The 22,827-nt window shown below is 39.0% G+C and overlaps 1 protein-coding gene across 7 annotated transcripts; it reads left to right on the forward strand.

Moving 5' to 3' along the window:
• Positions 1-456: 456 nt before the first annotated feature.
• On the forward strand, positions 457-9,765 carry LOC6552880. Of its 7 annotated transcripts, none has more exons than XM_001979962.3 (9): positions 457-561; positions 1,597-1,738; positions 2,232-2,441; positions 4,217-4,286; positions 4,356-4,465; positions 6,243-6,605; positions 7,811-8,041; positions 8,612-8,779; positions 9,321-9,765. In XM_001979962.3, the coding sequence occupies exons 2-8, from the start codon at positions 1,648-1,650 to the stop codon at positions 8,632-8,634; spliced, it is 1,098 nt and encodes a 365-aa protein (XP_001979998.1). In that variant the 5' UTR covers positions 457-561; positions 1,597-1,647; the 3' UTR covers positions 8,635-8,779; positions 9,321-9,765. The 7 variants fall into 7 exon arrangements, with proteins under 7 accessions (XP_001979998.1, XP_015010176.1, XP_015010185.1 ...); XM_015154690.2 differs by having other exon boundaries at positions 6,243-6,449; XM_015154699.2 differs by lacking the exon at positions 8,612-8,779.
• Positions 9,766-22,827: the final 13,062 nt, after the last annotated feature.

Raw genomic sequence — 22,827 nt, forward strand, 5'->3', positions numbered from 1 at the left:
TTACATTAGTTAAATAAAATAAGTCAATTATTGTACTGATTAAGAAAGATCGTATAGTTAATTAATAAATGACAATGACGCCTTTCCCTCGAGACTGTTAAAGAAAATGTGAAAATTATGAGAAACCGTAGGGAAAACAAAAACTGAGAACAGGGTGCGGTATTTTCTGAACGTAATATTGGCTCATACGAGTAACATATGTGCTAAGATATGTGGTATGAGTTAGCTGGCTTTCTTTTTATGATCATCGCCAGCGTCATCGCGATTTCGGTATTGAATCGTTGCAAACAATGAGTGGGTGCCAGCACACGATCTATCGGAATATAGGAAAGCTTTCCCATAACCGATCTCCGGAGCTTTGCCACACACAGATACGATGAAAATCGCTCACGGATAGAGCAACCTACGCCGTAAAGGAATGCGCCGTGCTTTTGGGGCCGAAACGGAATGGCAAAATTCTGAAACGAGGAAAATTGGTGAGGCGAATTTTCTTGGGGTTTGCAGTTTGAGAAAATTCTTCGTTGAGGATAGATCGCTATTTTTTAGGAGTAAATTTAAATTGTAAGCGAACCCGAAACATATTAAACAACCCAACTGAATAGTACAATAATAGTAAAATAATTATGAACGAAATGAAAAACCATCAAATCAAATTGAATTGAATAAAGTGCATTATCACATCTGACTGTGAAGAAAAACAATTACCTGGTGAAATAATTATGGAATTATCGCATTATGAATGAACCGATATTCCATGGCAAAAAGACATTGACTATAATTATATAAGAGAGATCTTACTCAATGACATTTGATACCAAAGTGTTGGAGCTCTTCAAGAGTTTGTGCAGTGAAATATTGATACAAAACTTCAATGAATTGAATTGAATTAAGTTCGAAATTGATTTAATTTAATGGATAATAAAGAAAAATTTCAAACATTCGAGTACCTAATACTTTTAAAATACTTCAACTAAATTGTTATTAGACTTTGCACACTTCTTCGACACTAAAGTAAATTCCGATGAAAGCCAGAATAACAGACGATTTCAACTCAAGGACATTTAAAAATAAAACCAAATTTAGCTGCAGCTTACACACAGATACATTTACGCCCACTAGCCCACTTACACGCACACACTGACACCTAGAATATTCGTTTTTTCTGGTTCTCATACTTAGAAGTGTGAAATTTGCTATGCAACAAAAAAATATTTTTATATTCGAGCAACCAGGAGAAGCCATACATGAAAACTCACAAAAACCGAACCGAAATACATTTATTTTTAGTGAGATTGATCTTGCGGTAGCTGCTGTTGTCTGATCATCGTGGTATTATATTATATGTTTTATAAACTTTGCACTGCTCTAAAGTGGCACACAGTCTGTTTATTTTCGAACCGAGAGACTTTCAACGCGAAAGCAAAAAATTCAACTGAGTAAACCATCCCATCAATCGAGAGACAAACGATTCCAATTCGTGCGTGCTGCCTGGCATTTCCCGGGAAATAGATTAAACCGAGAAACTGAAAAGCCGAACGGAAATTTGAAACACATTGGAAAATTGCTAAGACATCTCTCTTCCCAACTTCATTACAGCGAACGAGTTCAACGATTTTTTCGTGAACAGAACAAAACAAATCGATCAAAATGTTCAAAAACCACTTGGAAATGATTGGGCGCAATGAGAGCCCCAGCAAGAAGGCGAAATTCTGGCAGTCCTACATCAGGTCCCTGAAGGGTAAGCATCCAGTAAATAAGTTAAAAAGTCTCATTATATTAGTCACAATAATAGTCAGTTTGCAAAGTTCTAGAATAACTGCTGATCAACTCTCAGTATTCCCATTTCGCTCTGATTAAGGGACATCCAAGAGGTATATTATTAAACTCTGGGCAGTGAGCAACACAAATAGCTTAGCCTATATGTATAGTCTATTTATTTTGGCAGGTGTCATATCAGCCGAGCTATATACTTAGACACGCTCCGATGGGAAAGCTTTTCGCCATGGCGAATATAGAGTATATAGAGAGAAAAATGTAAAATATGTGCTCAGGCCAAAATATAGGATACACATAGAGGGGCGCATCTATGATAGACACCGAATAGAAATCAACTTAATTTTTGTGCCCCTTTCTGCAGCGCTGGCATTGAGCCAAATAGTGAAAAATAGCCGAAATATTTGAATAGCAATAGCAATGAACTAACGCCGTGTTATCCAAACACCTATTTATAGGCTCCGAGGATATCCGTGCCCACGAGGCGCCCCGTGCCTCTCGTCCCTACAGCTCCTACCTGGACTCGCCCTCCTACAGGAGCATCTACGACGAGCCCGCCACCGCCAACGAGCGCGTCCAGTCCTCTGGCTACAGATATCTGCCAGTGAGCCGCGACACCTACGGCTACTCGCCCCGTGCCATCTACGATCATCACTACAGCCGAACAAGTGAGTTGGGCCCATATATGGACCAATTGCCATATTCTATCTACTATCTACTATCTACTGCCGATCCCCGCCTAACTGCTTCACACAGCTGAGAAACTGTATCTTAATGCTTCCGAAGTGCGTGGCCTTGCAAATATGGATATGAAATTATCATGTTACATCCAATTGCTATGTTTCAAATTTCAAGAAACATCGTAAGGAGGATCTGAAATTCTTGTTTACATAACTAGACATAAGACGGAATAGTAGATGCAAATCAGGCTTTAATGTCTATGGCTGCCTTTTTGATTGACACTTTAAACAAATATCACCAGTCTAGCCTTTTGAAAATTTAAATAAAATTCAAAACCAAAAAGGTAATCACCCGATTGCAAGGTTACATAAGCTTCGGTTCAACCGAACGCCTTTCTGTTTCGCTTTCAGCCTATCTGTTTCGCTGCGATGCGCCATCAATCAATCAATCCATCAATCAGTCGAGTCATTACAATCATCTCACAACTGCACTCTCGCCACTGCCTGCTATTGAAGCTTTTGACAACACCTTGAATATCGCAGAACCGCCATAACTTTATGCGTTTTCATTTGCGATGGTAGTAGTGCGAGCGCTATGATTTCATAAATTTAAAAATAAAAATCGCCAGCGCCAAACGGCCAAATACTATTACGTCAATGAAAGTTTCGTTTCGTTTCGTTTCGGCTCGTTCGTGTTGATTTTGGCAAAAGGCCTCAGAAATGAACAAAAAATCAAGACAATATAGGCAACACACACACACACACATACACTTTGTGCGCTATATATCAAGTCAGGTATATAAGCGGAATTTTTGACTCATTTTTTTTCGGTGCGTGCTCTGGGATCAAATGACTGTGGCGGCCCTCGATGCGCGGAAGCCGAAGTTCTCTTTTCCGATTTTCCGAATTTCCACACACTTACACACTGGCAAATGCCCCCACCCCCTACCCCGAACCCCCAACCCGTTTCACCTTCAACCTGGTACCCCGTTTGCCTAAATTATTTAGTTTTCTTTTCGCTTTTTTTTGGACTAACCAATTGTTTTTTTCTTTCTCTCTCTTTCATAAATGTTTCAGAATATACATAAATGTGTGTCGTCAAGATAAATACACATATGTATCCGAGCGATATACATATACATATTTTGATATTTTATGCGCACTCTCTCGATATATATTTATATATATATTTGTTGTTCTCTCTAGGCAAAAGACAACTTAAATTTAGTGAAAAGGATTTTGTGTGTAGTTCTTAGTTAAATATCGAAATTAGAAAACGATTTATTCGCTAGCCAGTATATACATCTGTATATGTATATGTATGTGTTTTGTGTATGAAATAAAATCTGTAAACAACATGCTGTCGCTTTTCTGTGGTGTTGCATCCATCCATCAGACCATCAATCAAGGGTCATCGCATCAAAGGGTTTGCTATGAACTCCCATCGACGTGTATCATTGCCACCGCTTGCAGATCATTTATAATAAATTGCTATTTAATACGCTTTACTGCTTTACTGCTTTACTGATTTCCCGATTCCCTTCTTCTTATTTTTGCTGCTTTCGCTGTGATATATGATAATATTGCTTTCTGGGATGGCGTACGTATCGAATATTGCGCATACGTCGTGTGAGCCCACGCTAAACATACCACTTTCTGTAAGCATTTATTTTTGAGTTCTTTGCTTGCGTAACTGTTGGAATGCTCAACTAGTTTAGGGAGTATGTTTAGATTCATGTAATACCATTCTTTTCTGTGGACAGTTCCAGCTAACTACGACGCAGAGAAGGCATGGAATGATCATCTGAAGCGCATGCAGGAGATCGAGCGCAGGTGGGTGTCCCTAGTCCGTTAAATGCTCCCAAAGATCACCTATCATTTTCGGATCTGTCCACCTCCTAGGTACCCATCTCGCTATGGTCTCTACTTGAAGGACAAGCCACTCACGCCCAACGCGCTGGTGCCCCTGGAGTACGAGCCAGAGGACAAGCTGCTGGCTGAGCTCAACAAGGGTAAGGATATCAAAGACATTTTCTAAATCCAATGCCAGACACAAAAGTCCGACACCAACATCAGCAGGAAAGTAAACAACACAACAACATCAACATCGAAAATTTTAAAATTAATATATATATACAAAATGTAAGCACGAACTCAACAAAAAATAGCAAATGAAATCTGATCGCAACATCCAATACGAACTCAACGAAATTTTTTTTCAAATTCAGCCAACATAAAAAATACCTTTGCAGACTTTTCTCAATCTCGTTACAACTCGATTTTCGACTAAAATCTTATTTGTTTAACTCTATTTTGCAGCTTTAAGAGTTTGAGGCGCTGAGCGTTAGCGAAAATAAATACTTTTGTTTGCTTAGCTCGTAGATAGACTCTTGTAAATTTATGCAACATCTGTTCAACTTAAACGAAGTGAAGGGATAAACGAAAATGAATTGTAATCAATATTTGTCTGTAAGCAAAAAAATCCCAGATAACCAGCAATAGTCAAGTCGAGTGAAAATTTCGTTAAATGTTTCATTGTATAATATATAAATATAAATATACAAATGCTTTATTTTAATTATTAACTTATACAAAATCAACAACAACAAAAGTAATAAAACCAACAACAAAACATTTATAAAAGAACTCTAATTTTAATTTTAGCCATTAAATATATTTAAATAAACATACTTAACGAACCCATCCTCTCATTCGTTCCTAAAACCATCCATCCACCCCGATTATCTTAAGCCCCTCTTCTAACAGCTGCTGTACCAAAGAGCATAGTTTTTGCTGCTAAATCAACTATTTGAGCCCACTGTAGCCCCCACTGGCGACTATACCCGACAAAAAAACCAAATAAACACTATTTCCGCCCTTCAGTTTAGAGAACCAACCATAATCAGTAATAAAAACATTTTTAATAACAATCAAGAAAACTTGTGTTTTGGATCTTCTTATCGCAACGGAAATTCTTCTCTCTATGGTCCTTAATTTCCTAACATCTCATTCGCATTTCGATATTAATATGTCAATGTTTTACCTTGTCCAGTTCGCTGTTGTCTTTCGTCTAGTCCCTCGTTTCACTACTAAAATCCAAACATAGTAATTCGCATTACACTGTGCGGTGCCTGTATATAAACTGCCAACAATACTCAAAAACTAAACATTTATACAAACTCAAATGAAATATTTAACGAACTCTGTATTTGAAAATGTATGTTTCATGTTCTCTGGCAGACAATTTATAGATTTTCAATCAAAAACTTCCAATTTTGTAATCGTGTTTCGTGCCCACAGTTTTGTGTAATTTGTACTATGTATTTTGTTTCGAATGTTGTTTGTTTTCCATTGCAAGAGTTTCTTGAGCATCGTTGGTTGGTGAGGCTTTTCGTTCTGGTAAGTACAGGATTTTAGGGATTTTGAGTAGTAATTTGTTGCGGACGCCAAGATATTAGTCTTAAAAAAATATGGATGCCTTATAAAAGTCTTTTAATTCCATGTAGGAGAGATTAGAAGTTTTAATACCAAAAAGTGTGACGACATTCAAACTATCTTTGGAACATTCCTTTTACAGTATGACAGCCAAGAAACTTGTTAAATAAATACTCTCAAAATGATTAATTGATTAATGTGATTCTAGTGATAGTATCTTTTGATGGTATAGGCTTGAGGAGCAAATTATACTTTTTAGCAGGCTTAGCTCGCCTCATTTTTCAGGCATTTATTGAGGGAACTAGATGGGTGATTCTGGACATGGTTACTCACTTGCCCCCGTTCTGGTTTCAGCTCGTCGCTCGGCCTCGCCGTTCCGCCCTGCCAGGACGACCCGCGCCGGCAGCGAGCCGTACGTGCCACCGCCGAGCTACTGGAACCGCGAGGGCAGCGTGCCCCGCGGAGGACCCTCGGTCTTCGACCGTGCCACCAGCCTGGCCCCGTTCACGCGGCCCAGCTTCCGCGCCAGCTCCCTGGAGCCGCTGGACGAACTCTTTGAACGTAAGTTGCCCGCGATCGCCGAGGCTGATTCGGCGCCAGCTGATGCGCCCAGTCGGCCACTCGGTATTTTTGAGCGTGCCGGTTCGCCAAGTCCCACTCCCGTGAAAGCCGGTCGCTGGGGACCCCGTCCCACCGAAGTCGCCTACGATGCTGAGGGTAAAAGTCCAAATTTCACCTATACGTTCACTACCTTTAAACAACAACAAATAAGAAAAGAAAAACCAAGAAAATCCGAAGAAGAGACGAAATTTGCGTGTTATTGTTCAATTTGATGTGACTTTATGTCGGCTTCTTTTGCCTCTCGAAATGCGAGACAAACCAATGATGGAGCTTGTGGTGATGGGGCGATGATGATAATGTGCGGCGAACGCGTTGAAAAATCGTTGCCATATTTTTCGCGACGTGTTCAGACCACTTCCGCCCATAGCGCCCATCCCGCCCATCTGGCCAAATAATTTGTCAAAATTATTTCCACTCTTTGGCTTCGCCAGCACGAGTACTTCTCGTGTTTTGAGTTTGAGTTTGCCAGCAGCATCAGCAAAATTAGTACAGTATTGCCCGAAGTGTAAGCGCCGCGCTTTCCATCCTCGAAGGCAAATCGATTAAATGATTTTCAAATTTTCGAAATTGCACAAATTATGAACATTCTCAATTTGTACTCACTTGCAATAGCTATACATTTTAGTGTCAAGTATATCGGATAGTTTTCTAAAATAGTGTAAAACACATACGTGAATTGCCTTAAAACACAAATGAAATTTAAATACTAGTGTAAATAATGATAATTCAATAATTGAATTGCTTTCTGTTCAACTGAATACCAAAATTCCGATGAAAAAATTTTGCAAGATTTGAAAACCCATTTAACGCTTCATTGAATCGGTTTGCATTCCCCGTAAAATCCCCAACCAGAAACCCACCTTCATATGCCCACTGGTTCGCTTATCGATGTGCTCACTGTAGCGCCCGTCCATCCTGCCACCTGTCACTATCTATCAAATTCCCTTATCACTTTTCCTCGCATTTCCCACCATTTTCCTTTGGTATTTTTTCCACAACGAAACCCCAACATACGCATGGAAAATATCAAATTATTGTTGATTGTTAAAGCGTTATTTTTTTTTTATTTGATTTACTTTTATTTTAGTTTAAAGAGAAAACATAGCAAAACAAAAAATATTTTTCTTTCTGCTCTTCTTGTATACATTGCTACAACAATACAAACAATATCAAATGAAACCCAACAACATCTGATTGTATACCCAACAAAACGCACTACAACGCAACACAACACCCATACGATACCATCCAACCATGCCATCTCTGATGACTACTATGCTACTGAAATGCCAACAAAACAGGACTCCCCATCTTCCACCCACGCAACCGGTTCAGGGATCTGCTGAGCCCCAGCCCCAACTTGCCGATCTCCTCGATCGTGCGCGATCCCTTCTGGTGGGACGTGGATGACCTGGTGCCCTTCCGTGCCACCTCGGTGCCCCGTGCCTCGAGCCCCGTGGCAAGGGATTCGTACTTGTCGCCGGTGAAGAACCGCTACTTGTGGTCCAAGCACCCAGCCAGACCCTTGACACGTAAGTTATGGATTCCCGATTCCTAGAGATACGTTTTGATCTTACCAATTGTGGGGCTAAAATTGTGTTGAACATGGGGGGACCATTTCATTGGCTGTTGGTAAGATCGCCCGCTGTATATAGACAAACAGTTTGTAAATATTTCCGAATTGGTGACCCCTTTCCCTAGATGCCCATAGAGAAATTACCATAAAAGCATGAGAGAAATATACTTGCACCAGATAAACGTCGAATGTAATAAAGTTCACTCTAAATTAAATGTAAAAAGCAGATAGCATACTAGATTTTTTGGGATGTTTTGATAAGCACTTGGTTTAATATTATATTGACGACGAGTTGAATTCCTTGCCTATTTTATGTCCGGTTAGTTTTAAATAGCTTTATCACAAAATTAAAAAAATAAATCAGGAAAGTGTTTTTCATAAATATTTAGACTTTTCCGTGCTCTTTAAATAATTGCGTATGATTTTCTTTCATGGTTTTTGTAAGATTACACTACACATGTTCCAATATTGTTTATATTTAACATTGTTATTTTTATTTTATTTACATTTTAATTATCATGAACAGCTGAGGAAGAGGATTTATTCTAAACAAAATATATAGAATCAAAATCACAAACAATCGTTTAGCTCTAATAACAAAGCGACGCTATATCAATCATATAGCAGTTCTGTAATTTTTTTGTACTTAATTTTACATAAATTACATGTAACGAAATGTAAAAAAAACAAATTGGTAAGAAAAAGGAAAAAGCATGAAAAACGATAAATTTGTTCATTGTAGAAGCTACACAAATGACTTGTAGTTCTCACATAATACCCTATAATTTTCTTTCTCGCCCTGTAGTACCCTGAAGTAGTAGTTTTTCCCAACAAGTAGTGTTAATAACATAGAATAGATGTACGCATAAGTTTATGAATGATTGGGTTCTGTAGTTTTGGTAATTGTTACATTTATTACCTTACTGATGCATTTTGGCATCTCTTAAATTTCGTTTTTTACTTGCAGTAAGCTCCGTCTGAAAATAAATCAAATATTTAATGCTTATTTTATTACCATTTACGAGTATATAATAATATCACTGCACTCTACATGTTAATCGAAATCTACTTAAGCACTACAGAGCTTTCTCATTCCAATCCAAATTGTTATTAACCGATGTAGCAAACACATGATACAACTTCTGCACGCCACATACCTCTTATTTAATTTAAATGTTTATTTGGAATAGTATCTGCAACTTGGAGGTAATAATGCCATATTTTTCGACCCGTAGCTCACCGCTCAATTTTGTAAACGAACGAAACAACGAACTACAACCAAAAAGAACATCCTGTAGAACAAAAACAACGAATGCATCACAAGGGGCCCCCAAAACAACGACAACCAGCTTTGGAGTAGATCAGTAGCAAAAGGCTTTGCGAGTCTTAACATCCGTGAACAACGTTTGAATTTTTTCAAAACTGCAAGAACTCCTCTCGGAACCAGAAAACAACATCATTCCCGTCTGGGGTTCTCAAAATATTTGCCAAGAAGTGCGTAATTCCCGTAGAAAAAAAAAAAACAACCGAATAAAACTCAAACTCTCTGTTTAATTTTTATTTTCCGATTTCTTAAGAACCTATCGTAAATGTTAAGTGCAAGAATATGAAAAAAATCGATTTACATTTATTATAATAAAACAATAAAATCAACTTATGAGTTCCCATTTGAAACATCAACATCGCACAATCAATGGGCTTCATAAATTGTTCCTTTTTTGTATATCTTAGATGCTATATATAAAAAATATTTATACAACTACTTGTATTTGTAAAAAAGTATCGTCTCTGCTCCGGAGTTCGATGACATTTAGAAAACTGTATAAGGTATATGTATATCTGCCACAACACATCCAACATTCGGCCTTTCCATACATATACTGCACATTTTCGACTTGTAATAAAACAAACAAAAAAAAAACAACAAAATTATTAATAATAATAAAAAAAACTTCTAAAACCCAATCTAAATTGATTGATTTAGTAAACCTTTTGAAAGCTTACGAGTCCTACGCCTTTACTTGAGGGAATCTATTAGTTTATTTTGGAATACATTTTAATAATTTTAAAAACTCTATATTGACTAAAAGTCCATTGGAATGCAATGTCCCATTTTCTGATCCCTTCTCCGGTTTTCCCCCTTTTTCTAGTGGCCTATGCCATTTATTTTTCCATTTACTGCCCCAATGCTCCATTTTTCCAAGTTCCTTTGACGTTTTTGGCGTTTAGCACGCAATTGTTTCGCACTTCTTGTTCGCCCATATTCTCCGGCTGCCATTTGTCTTGGCCATGGCTTTTGGCCAAGTTAGCGAAGCGCTGGGAAAACCCGGAGGGAGCGGGAAAATTCATGGGGGCTGGGGAAATATTCCCTGGCCTGGCGGGAGCCTGTCAAGCTCCTGGCCTATGAAACACGCTTCATTGTGTTTGCTCTTCAATCGCCTTAATTTTCCTTGCTCTTTTATTGTTACTGGTCATTTGTGACTTCTTTTTTTTGGCTACCCATAGATGTGTTTCTTTTTTCATTCCACTTAATTATTGATCCTAACGAATTTTCTATTTGCCAAAGGTCAATGCAATGTCAGAGCCAACTCGTGGCAGATCTCAACTGCCGTGTTTCAATAGCATTTCAATTGCTTTTTAACTGCGTTCCCTCGAGTGTTTGCGTGTGTGTGTATGTCTGTGTGTGTATGTGTGCTTTGGGGAAAATGGAAAATGCTTGCCCAGTCACGTGCAGACTTTGCAATTTTCGTGTTTCTCCAGCCCGTTTAATTAAAATATTTATTAATTTTCCTGCCAGTATATGCATTGCATATACGCATAATCAGGGCCAACATCCAGGCTCTCTTTTTGACTATATCATGGTAAATGCTTAATGGGAATGGGATTAATGATTTTCCCAATGCTTTTGTTCGTGTTCCTCAATGAGTTGAGATAAATGGTTGTGCGAGCATAGAGCGTGATTCACATTTAGACCAATCTTTCACCCTGTCAGGTTTAATTGACTTATTGGAGCCAACGAGCTAGCAGAAAATTAGCCTCTGCTGAAAGGGAAAAATAAACTATTTTCTGGCAGCGAGATATGTGGCAAAAATTCGGATGAAGCCACAATTTGCAAACGAGCTTCAAGTAAAAGTTCAAATCAACTGAATAAGACACATAGTATTTTTTGCCTGTTATGACTGTAATGTAAACGAACAAGCCTAATTAAAATATTTCATCTTAAACTACCTTTACGAAACATTCGCAAAACCACGTTTCGATTTCCATTGAAAACAAACCTCACGTTGACCAAATTTAAATTTTAGTACTCGGAAAAAGGCGAGCCCCAAAGTTGAGTAGTGGCAAATTGCGGCTGCTGTTATCTGTCAAAATGTTTGAAGCTTCCTAGTTTGGTTGTCATCTGCGGTTTTCTGACGTCCACGCCTGTTGCTGACGTCCTCGGATTTTCTTTTTCCTTTTTGGTTTTGGGCCCGAACTGGAGATTTATGTCTTTGCCGATGCTTTTGCTTGCCGGTTATCGTTGTGGCCATCAAATGCACGTGCCTGAGAGTTGGCCATAACTGACAGCTCCTGTGCTAATTGGTCCTTTTTCAGCCTCGTGCGTATGTGTGTGTGTGTGTTTTGGCCACTTGACATGTACGTCACAAAGCACGAAGAAAAGGGAAGTGAAAAGCGTTGCCTACTTTTGAGCTGCACTTCCATTGTTTTCGATGGCTGCCCCAAAAAAAGGGTTTGCTTGTCGAATCTTTGGCTACAATTTGCTTTTAAGGCGAATTTAAAGTAAACCCAGTCAAGCGTGGAACTTTGTTTGCTTGACTGCGGTTTGGGTCAGGCAAATTAATTACATCAAACACGCAAATTTAATTTGTCCAAACGAAAGTCAGGCTCGGTCAGAGATGAATGAAAGTGAAAATGAGTCAATTGAAGGCTTCCCGCGGGCTTGCCGTCTGATTGAGCCGCATGGTAACTACCCCGAAGCCATTAGCCAGATAATACCACACCCCTTGTGACCCAGAGCCACCCTGCTGATGAAAGGTGATTGAACTGTTTTATTATGGATTTGCTTCTCTGGCCCAGACAATGATGGGGCAACTTTAATTATTTGTGCATATTTTGTGGTGGTTGTGAAGGAGGTCGAATTTCGTGGTTCTCCAGTTTCACTGAAGGTTAAATTAAAGTTAAATGAGCAATTACTGTGATGATAAATAGTTCACATGAAATGTATTTATATCACTGCAGTTGTGAAATTGTGCTGAAAATCAGGGATAAGAGTGCAAAATAAGGAAAAACAAGTTTCTTACTACTTTTCCGCATTTTGTTATCTATCGTAGCATCGCTCATACGCCACGTTGTCCTAACTTGGGCAGCATTTATAAGCGCAACTTCTGTTTGTTCAGTAAAACTAACTCTACAGTGAGCTTAGCTCGACGTAGATGTATTTCTGGAAAACTTGGGGAGGAAAATTTACGGAAAGGTATTTTGCAAAATACGAAAACAACTTTTTCATTAGCAACAACACCTGAGAGTCCCCAGCTGAGCCAGCGAACAATGGCGTAAGTCACAACTAAAAGGAAAAGTTTGAGTTGTAGAAAACTCGCAAAGCTGGCAAGTATCACTGCAAGTTCGTTAAGTTTGAGAAAAACTAAAAAATGTAAGACTTTCTGATATATACATTTCTATTTAAATAAAAGCGTTTACACATAACTGAATAATTTTAAAAATGTTCGACATATTCCCCCTAAAAAGTTGCAATAAAATGAACCACCCAGATGTAACTTTTAGCTGGTTTTTCCCTTACTCGAAACTGCAACTTTGATTGATCAGGCTGGAACTGATTAATGTGTCCGACGGCAGGATTCTGTGAAATCCCCGCGCTAAGTGATTAGCTTTGAGATATCCATCTTACTTTCTTACGCGTAACTTTAGCCGTGAACAAATTGAGACTGAGCGCCGCTCGGGTCATTTATCAAAAACATTATATATTATATAGCAAAATTAGCGATTTTTTTCGATGCAGCCCCTCACTAACCATCGGAATATCAGAATCAAACGAAGGTCAAGCCACGAGATGCTTAAGAACTGCCACAAAGATGCCCAGGGATGCGGAAGTGATTACTTTTCGGTGTCCTCCAAAAATGCCAAGAGGCTTAAGTGAGTTGCTTTTTTCCACCCTTTCAAGTGAATTATGAAGAGCTTTTCCGAGTGCGTGCCGAGATTGTGAGAATTTTCAATTTTTCATTGTGGTTATTAAGCATTAATGGGAATGGAGTTTCGATGTATGCTAAGCTGATTAAAAATTTAGGAAACATGTCGATGGAAAGGAGCTTTTTGTTTTTACACGATAGGGGATCGGGAAATCAAAGACTTTATAACATGTATTAAGGTGTACTAATATTTGCTGTAAGTTTAATATTATTGCGCTGAGCAAACAAATAATGCTGGCAAATAACACAAATTGGCAATGTTCATTATTATATTGCTATAACAATGCTCCATTTACAGCCACAATTTGGGTCATTTACATGCATAAAAACAAAATGTCCAGTATCATTCTCTATTCGCAAGTGCCGCTGCATAATCAGGCTGTCATCGCAGTAAATGGTATGAAAATTGTGGGAAAATGAACAACTTAGCATAGCAATTACTAAAAGGAACTCACTTCAATTTAATATTAAATTTTACCCTAAGTGGGAACATTTTTAAAAGATGTTTCTTCCTCTCAATGGAAAGTAAATATAATTTGAAGGACACCGAGGCGATTTCCCTGAGCGTTTTGCACCAACGACAAATTCATAAGCGAATATATATGTAAATGTTGTGTGTATATTTGCATACAACTTACGAAAGGGAATAAACAATTTCTGGGGGCGTCCTCAATCTTCAAGGTTGAATTTCGCCCACATAGGCTCCCTGCGAACCGAGATACTTTTCCGATTTTCTCATTCATAATAAATGCATTGCAATTTCCCAACACTCCAAAAAAAGCAGTTTGCTCTTTTTGGATTGTGCACAAAATTTTCCGTTTAGGCAAGCATAAAAATTGGAAATCAATTCGATGGCAAGCATCGCAGCATGGAAAATGATATCGTGGGCAACATTTTTTGCGGTAAAATATTTTCTCATTTTATTGGGGCAGACAAGATAAAGCTGTTGACCTTTTGCCGCTTGTAAATGAAATGCGATTGTCATAAAAGTTGGCTTCATGATTAATGCGGTTGCAGTTGCGTTCTCTTCATTGTGGTTTATTGAGTTGGATTGTTCTCCAACTATTGGCAGCTTGGAGAGGTAGAGTAAGCTGTCCTAATGAAATTAAATTGATTTATTGAGGTTTTCGGATTCTGTGGATTCTACAACAGATTTATTTAGATCTGCTTTAACATTTTATAGCATACTTGGACGGTAGCTTGCGCCCATATTTACTCAGGACTTTAAGTTAGCGAAAGGACCTCAGAAGGGTCCCCTTGTAATCAGCCTTCCATCTGGCGGAATATGGGTCAACATCTGCACTGGAGGAAGCAACCCCGAATCCGTGGGTTATTTATGCTGAACCGAAGCATATTTATTTACTTGTTTGTGTTTGAGCGGGTCCAAACACACATAGAGATAGACCATTCATTGTGTGGCACTCAGAGGAATCTGCTTGGCATTGTTATTGTTTGCTCAGATCCTGTGGACCGACAAGTCCTGCAAGGACTGTAGTATGTAGTATGTTAATGAACAGTAATCTGGCCAGCTTAAGTGAAGGGTATCTCGGACTCTTGAAAGTCTGTGGAGCGTTTGACAATGAGACAAATCAAATTGGGGTTAACGCATCAATTGCTCGACTTTCTCTCTTCGTAAACAAATGCCATGCCTTTCATCTTATTTGTCATGACAACCCACAATTTTGGACAGTCATAGCACCCTCCTACTTTTCGTTATACTTCGCCAAGCCATCAAAGATTATGGCTCAGTCAGCCAGTCAGCCAGTCGTATTTTCATTGACTTATTTATGGGTCGTAATGAGTAAATGCGAGTCAAGTAATTGATCCCACTGGGGGTACGACAACAAAGCAAATGTAGATTGTACATCAAGTTGTTTTCGCGCACAATAAAAGGCCAGCATTATTACATATGTACATTGACTTCTAGGAAAATAAACGACTTGTTTACTCTTTGATTGATTTCGAGAGCGTAGACCAAAGGCATGTTGAGTTGATTTTTTGTCGGAACAATCTAAAATATACAGATATGTACGGAACCTAAACCTTTAAGGCTGCATCAGGAAAAAACGAAGTTTCCCGGTGGCGTTATCAAACGAATTTCAGCCTGCCGTAAAGGTTTTATCTCAGACAAAAGCCGTCAAAGTTTTCCCCCCTCGCACGTCGTAATTTTTACCGTTCTTGTAAACTTTTTTGACTTGTTTATTTGCAAACAATTTGCCTATTTGCTCATGGTTTCTGCCTGATTAAACATGCCAAACACACGCAGCCACAGCCACATAACGATGCCAAGCGATAACTTTTTGAAATGCTATCAAATGCCCCTTTTTCCAGTGGAAACTCGTGGGCCTGGCAGACGGTTTTGAGCCATCTCAGCTTTGTGTGCGATATCTTTCTATCAATAAAATAATACGGGGACAACAAAATGAAACTGTCAGCTGAAAAAGCTTTTGGCGACCTTGGTAACCAAAGCCATTTGACTCCTTGACTTGCCGTACAAAAAACTTTTCCCTTGGCCTCCAGCCAGGTTTTTTTCCTTAAGTGTGAAAAAATGAAGAGGATTTTTGTATGCTTCGCAGGATGCTGAGCCAAATTCGAAACCCAAGTAGTTGTGGGAGTGCGGGAAACCACACCCACCGCCTATTTAATCAAATTGAAACCACTTAACAGATGTCTGGCAAGGAATTTTAATTAAATTTGAGAGCTACATTTAAATGACCCCTTGGCTGTAATTCAGTTTTCTTAAATTTCTTGAATGTTGTCCAATAAAATTGCCAGCCAAATGTGACACAGAAAGCAAGAATATGCGGCCGAAATTCCAGCCAAGTAAATTGCAACACCTGAGCAAAATTCTTAAAAGATTGCCTAATTTAAATCCCAATTACATATATTTTTCCTCTTTTGCTGAAATTGAATTTAATGGTGCTGTCTTGAGTGTCTACCTTTTTGTTCAATTTGGCTTTGTTTTCCTTTTGAATACAATTTAGGTCAAAGCACCTGAATAAAGCTTGTTTAAAATGAGTTGCTTCTGAAATATAAATTAAATTTAAAGGGATTTTCAAGGGATTCTACTTCAAAATTAATTGAACCTTGTGCCCACACATTTTCATCTTTTTCTTTCGCTAGGGAACTCACTTAATCTTATTAAAGCGCATTCCCCACTAATGACATCAGCTTTTATACTAAAGGAATATTGCATTTTGAAGTCTATGTGCGCAAACTGGCTTTAAAATGTAATTTTTCCTTACAAAAATTATAGAATCCCTGGCTTTTTGCTTTATACAAAAGCGAGAACTAAACAGAAACTTCCTGCAGGAGGCGAATTCATTTGCTTCAACTGACTGCTTGGGTTGCCCCATAAATGTGCACTTTATTTTTATTACAAATTAAACACAACAACGGCTTTCGGCCTTATTCATTTGCACCCACTTTCCTCTAAGCCGCTTTCCAGGAGATTCTCCTGGTGCTTTTGGCCGGATGAAAATGCTCATGTGTGTAGAGACACATTATTTTCTCGTTGACAGTTGGCATTAAAATGAGCGCCCATAAATATTATTAGCTGCTCTCGCTTTTCCACATTTTCCCCGCACTTCCCAGCCCGCTTTTCCTTTTTCCCACTGTGTCAGAGTGACAAGCAGCTTTGCGTAAATTCCCTTCATTTTTACCCTCATGCAATTTTTTAATATTCTGCCCGAGGACAAAAATTTGTTTTATTTGCCTCGTTCTTTTTTCCGGTTGAATTTCATTCGCATTTTGTTTTGGCCTTTCTTTTCAGGCTGGTACTTTTCTGGCCAAACATATGTTGGCTCATTATCCTTTTTTTCTAAGCTATGTTTCTCGGCGCTTCCGTAAAGCTGGCCAAGCAAGCGGGTGGCAAAGGGACGCCTAAAAACTATTTATAGCCTAAATTGTGGCAAAGGTCTGTTTACTTTGACAATTTTTTGTCGGGAACGACGGGAAAAATTCAATTTTTCGCCGACGGCTTCATTAAATAAATTGGGATGAAAATCTCTGTCAAATGAGGTTCAAGTCGGGGCAGTAGAACAAAATGTTTATGTTGTCGCATTTGCCAAAATTTTACTTAAAGCTTGAATGTGCATTCGAAAGCGTAGGCGCTGTCGGAAAAACACATTTGCTTTCAACATGTTTTCCGGGACATTTGCGGTTTTCGCATTTTCCGAGGGTAGAGGGAGTTTTCCCGAAAATGCGATAACCTTGTGTAGAAGAGCCACTACCACAATGTTGTTTTAGGTTTTTTTTGTCTGCCATGAGAAATGCTTTTTGCTAAGTCATGTGCGGTGGCTCCAGTTTTTTTTTAGTTGCTACTGTTCTTATGACAGTGTAAATATTTCTCTTGGCCCAGAAAGAAGCAGCAGTGCCCCAGGTTTGTTTATAAATCTTTGCCTTTATTTGCGCTTTAGCGCATCAACTTAAATTAAAAGGGAAATAAAATGCTGTAAAGGAAAACAAAGAACGCACAGCCAGCTCCTGCCACAAAATCGTCCTTTCTCCCGCCTAATGTCCTTTTCCCACTACGATTTCGTCCTGTGTGTCCAGTTCAGTGTGTGTTTCATTCGCTTTGCTGTCAACGGTGATTAGTTGGTCTTAGTGGGGTTCGTCTGCGCCAAAATGGAAGAGTGTTTGTTTGTTTGTTTGTTTATTTGTTTATTTATTTCCCAGCGTCCGTTTGTCTTTTTCCCGCCCAGCTTGGGCACTTAATTTCATTTCTGTGCGCACGTTGAATGAAAAATTTAATTCAAGTCAAGCCGCTTAAATGTCCTTGGGGACATTTGCTATTTCTCTGTTTCTCTGGTCGCTTTGCGGCGCTATTTGGCATTGCTCTTATTTATTTGCTCGGCTACTAAATAAAGTTTAATTTCTTATGCTTAAAGAAGAACGCTGATTTCTGTGGCTATTAAGTCGCTGCTTTCTCGTTTCCTCTAGCCTACTTAGTTGGTTTTAAATTAGAATACTTTGTTTTCCGACACTCTAATAAAGCAACATCCAGCCTTATTATAGGATTATGACCTTTTTCTCCTATTTTCCCTTTGGAAACTTAAGTGCGGCGCGAATTCAAGGCCTCGTAATTACTCGAAGGAAGCGTCGCCGACGTCCTCATATTTAAACTTGCCCCCGCTAATTATTCATAATTGAAATAAGTCAACTGCTTAAAATTTCACAAAAAGTTTCGCCCACCTAAGGGAGTTTGTATTTGCTTGTGTTGTGTATTTATGGCGGGGATATTTTTCACGGCACAAGGACGTAGCTCCTGGCATAATACGGTTAACAAGCGGCGGGTTAACTTTTCGGCTTAGCATAAATTATTCGCGACGGCTCCGAGCGGAAGTCAAGTTCCCCTGCCCCCGGGCAGCGTTTTTCTTGTGATGTGGCAGGCACGCATCTTCATTAAAAACACACACGCTGCAAATTAATGAGCGCCAAACGTGGCTTTGCAGCCCCCCGACACATTTCATACCCTAGTTACTCATCAGATTGGCAATAAACGGCGTGCCGACACGTGAGACAAATGCACATGAGTTTAGAGGCCCTTTTAATGGGTCTCCTGGCTAAATAGAGGGCGGAATAGCTATTAACATGACAGACACAGACACAGACACAGACACAGACAGAGACAGAGACACCGGTCCGGACTGGATGTTTACCCTTGGCTGAAATCAAATTAGCGCCAACGCTGCGTATACGCTATTCAATTGCGTATGCACAATGCCCGTGCAGCTAATAATTTTGTTTTGTCGCTTCGCCCACTGCAGAGAAACTTTTAATGGGATTTCCTCTACAGAGTGCCGTTTGCGTGCTCAAAGTTGACCAAGTTTTGCTTTAACTCTTTCAAGTCGGCAAGTCGGGCCTTTCAAGTCTGCCAGAACTTTTCCCTTTCCACGATCTTTCCTGTTTACCTAGGCCAATTAAAGCGCGGGATGTATGGCGAGAAGTTTTAAGTGCTAATTTGTGTCATCAATGAATATCCGAATTTAGTGGGCTGTTTTTAGAATGGTGAGGAGTATAGATAGAGTACAGAGGATAGAGTATAGATGATAGAGTATAGATGATAGAGTATAGAGGAATATAGATTAAAAAGAAAATTCATTGACAACTCTTTCATTTATTTCATTGAAATTCATTTTTTTTGCAATTTGTTTGATGTTATGATGCAGGAATTCAAAAAAATGAAGAAATGTCCCAAGGCTGAAGTTCTAAACTCACACACTTTTAAAAAATGTTTAAGTTTTCTTTCCTTTCATTACTTTTTCCCCAATTTCTACCGATATTCCAGAAAATGTTAAAAATTTCTCGTTTGCACTCGACTACAGCATTCTATATTGTTTTTTCTTATAGTTCGGTTCACTACCTATTCCAACTTTATTTATTATCTTTGACTAATCATAAACAAACTTTCCTGGTCCTGGTGCAATCTCTATATTCAATCTTATCCCCCCGTAGATTGACTTTAGTTTTCATCAAGTTCCCAAGCTGCTGTAGTGACAATCCAATCCCAGTCTTGGCAAACTCGTGCCCCGGCATAAGGCCACAACTTGCATATTCACGGACTTCATTTCCGTTTTCCATTACAGAGGGAAAAATTTCATTTTCTGCCACACTGATTGGTTCAGCGAACGGGCCTCGACATTGCCACTTTTCCCGTTCACCTCTCCATCTTTCTGGTTAACAGGTGCACACGGGGAAAGTGGAAAAACAGAGGCATACTGCGGTGAGTGGAAATGCTGATGGTGGAAATGGTGGCCATCAGGTGAAAATGCGTGGATTTCGGCAGCTTGTTGAGTGTTTCGCTTTAGCTGCTCACGATTGTTGCCTCGGCAACCTGGTCCCCATCTTCATTCCTTACTTTATCCCTCGTTGATTGCCTTTTAATTAGTTGGAAGCTGATTATGCAAATCTCGACACAACAAGTGCCATAAACAGCATATTAGCTAGTGATGTATGGTATCGATTTAGCAAGGATTCTGCCCTGCCGACAAGTTTGAAAAGTTTTATGGCCCTGCCACGTCTGGCCTTAATATTTAATGGTACAGTTGAGCCTTGAAATCTATAATTTTACATGTGAGACCCTAAAGTAAATATGGTATTTGTAAAAAAAAATTTCTCTTTAACTAAGCTTAAGCTGCATAAAATAAAAAAAATCCATTGCCCATAGCATAGCCTTAATGTTTGAAATAAAGTAAGAAATGAAGGCTTGTATATTTCCCCAAAGTTGAGAAATGATTGCTATAAAACCAGTTTTAATCCACTGACACGGGCGTAAACTGTAGTTCCTTAAGCTTCCTGGAACCGCTTTCCTACCGCTTGTCTCTTGATTTATGTATATTTAATAATTCAGACTTTATCTCACAGAGCCCGGCCTGTTTTTGCCACCATTTCAGCCACAAGCCGCCCAGAACTCACTTACTCATGTGACTGAGCATAAAAATTCAGTATTCCGCTTGGCCGCCTACTGGCTGAGAAAGAGACAGACATACAGGCATAGTGGCCAGAGAGAGAGATGGCAAGGGAGTGCGAAAGGAAATATCACTTACAGACATAAAAATGCAAATTACAATGAGATATGCTGCAGTCCAGCTGGGATGGCACAGAAAGCAAGACGGGAAAAGCGAGGAAAACTTTAACACCAAGTTGGCCTAAAGCTGAAATCAAGAATGAATTATTGGACTTTGCCTGCTGAAGGCCATATTTTTATTCCGAGCAGATTATTGGCCATAGCATTGGGGAATCGCAGGGGCTCAATGGAATGGGACAGCAGCCAAACTTTCTGAAATGGTTCTGGCCAAACTTACTCACAGATTTCCATTGTGATTTTCCGATTTTTGGCCAACATTACGAACACGTGCGCCATGTGATTTATCCAACGGGTGTTCAAATATATGAATAATTGCAAAAGTGCTTGAATAAATTAACATGAAGTTCCGCGAAGATGATTTGGATCTGCAAGCAATCTAATTACAGGGTAATCATCAAGGTTGTTTATAAGTAAAACTCAATAAAAAATGCAGCCAATGCTAAGACATCCAAGCTCGATCTTATGAAAATAAATGAAATTTTAAATACTGTTCAATTTCCTGTACTTTTTTCACCCTCAAATAATAATATCAGCCATTTTTCAATAACAAATTGTTTTCAGTCAGATGCTGTCAATCAAGAAGTGTAGAAAACATTTCAATAAGCCAAGTTCGTGTCACCTGTTGCCGCAAGGTGAGATTGAGTGGCCATGTCAGCAGTTTAACAGTTCACTGGGCACACACGTAACAACCGAGAGAGATGGGTAGAGACAACCAGAGAGAGATGGCTGTAGGAAAAGGACCATCTCAAGTGTCAAATGTGCTGAACTAGAAAAGTTCCAATAAAGATGAAAACAGAATGGTAGGCGATTCGAAATTGAATTTGCCTGAGGAGCATTTTCCCGGCTCACATTTAGGCCCACAATGTGCGCTTGTGTGCGTGTGTTGAGGCCAAGGTTGTTAAATTTTAACGCTTTTGCCTTCTGGCAATTTGCATGCCTGTGGTTAAAGTGCTTATCATTATAATCAACGCCCGAGCATCGAAATTCATGTAAATAGAAGTCGAACTGTTTTATACACTTTCATAAAAGAGTAAAGCGCGATTAGTCAGCGAGAAATAAGCAATTAATTGTTAATAGTTTATGAGGAATTTAATTTAATTAGATTTTATTGTAGGATATTATTTAATTTTCAAAACTCTAATTAATCCTTCAAATCGTATATTTTCTGGAATGCAAATACTTTTCCACATTAACTTGCAGAGAAACCCGTAACAAGTGCCTAATAATTTTTCATCACGTGTCAGAGGGAGGGGATTTCATTGTTATGAGTATTGTTGATGTGACAAGCTCATTTTACGTTTATTAACTTGACGAGCAAACAAGGCGGTGTATTCACGATTGTGAGAGCCCCTTTGACACCAAAAATATATTTTCGGTTTATTTTTGGACGGCCAGCGTGACTGATAAACGTGAAGCTCGATTATAGGTAACTGTCCAGCAGTCGTGATCCCATTGATACAGATTGCCAATTTCACGCGTCCAAAGCTATATTATAATTATAATTAGCAGCCACTATTTTTGTGTTGACTTCATTTCCTGTGTTTGCTTACCACTTGAGGATTTGTGTATTTCCTCCAGCTTGATTAGGCTAATCGCATTGCTACTGATAAGCTGCGATTGGCAGCAACTATTGGCAGTCGATAAAAGTTTGCGGCTATATTTAGCGCACGTGTTCCCAAATGTGTGGGCGTAATTTCAATAAAATCATATCTAAATATGCTAGAAAACAGTTGGTATTATCTTGCATTATCATAAACTTAAGTGGACTTTTATGTATAAAGCCCCAAAACATTTTTAGTACATTAATCATGCTACGCTTTTGCAATTTATACTTTCCTTCTCATAACTCAAGGGGATTTTCCGCACTTCCGTCCTTGCGACAGTCACCAAAAGCATATATGTGTAGGGATATGTGCATATGCCCATATTCGAGAGCCCCCAACTGACAGC

The sequence above is a fragment of the Drosophila erecta genome, unplaced genomic scaffold, assembly GCF_003286155.1.
Source record: "Drosophila erecta strain 14021-0224.00,06,07 unplaced genomic scaffold, DereRS2 tig00000000-arrow-pilon, whole genome shotgun sequence".
Taxonomy (NCBI): Eukaryota; Metazoa; Arthropoda; class Insecta; order Diptera; family Drosophilidae; genus Drosophila; species Drosophila erecta.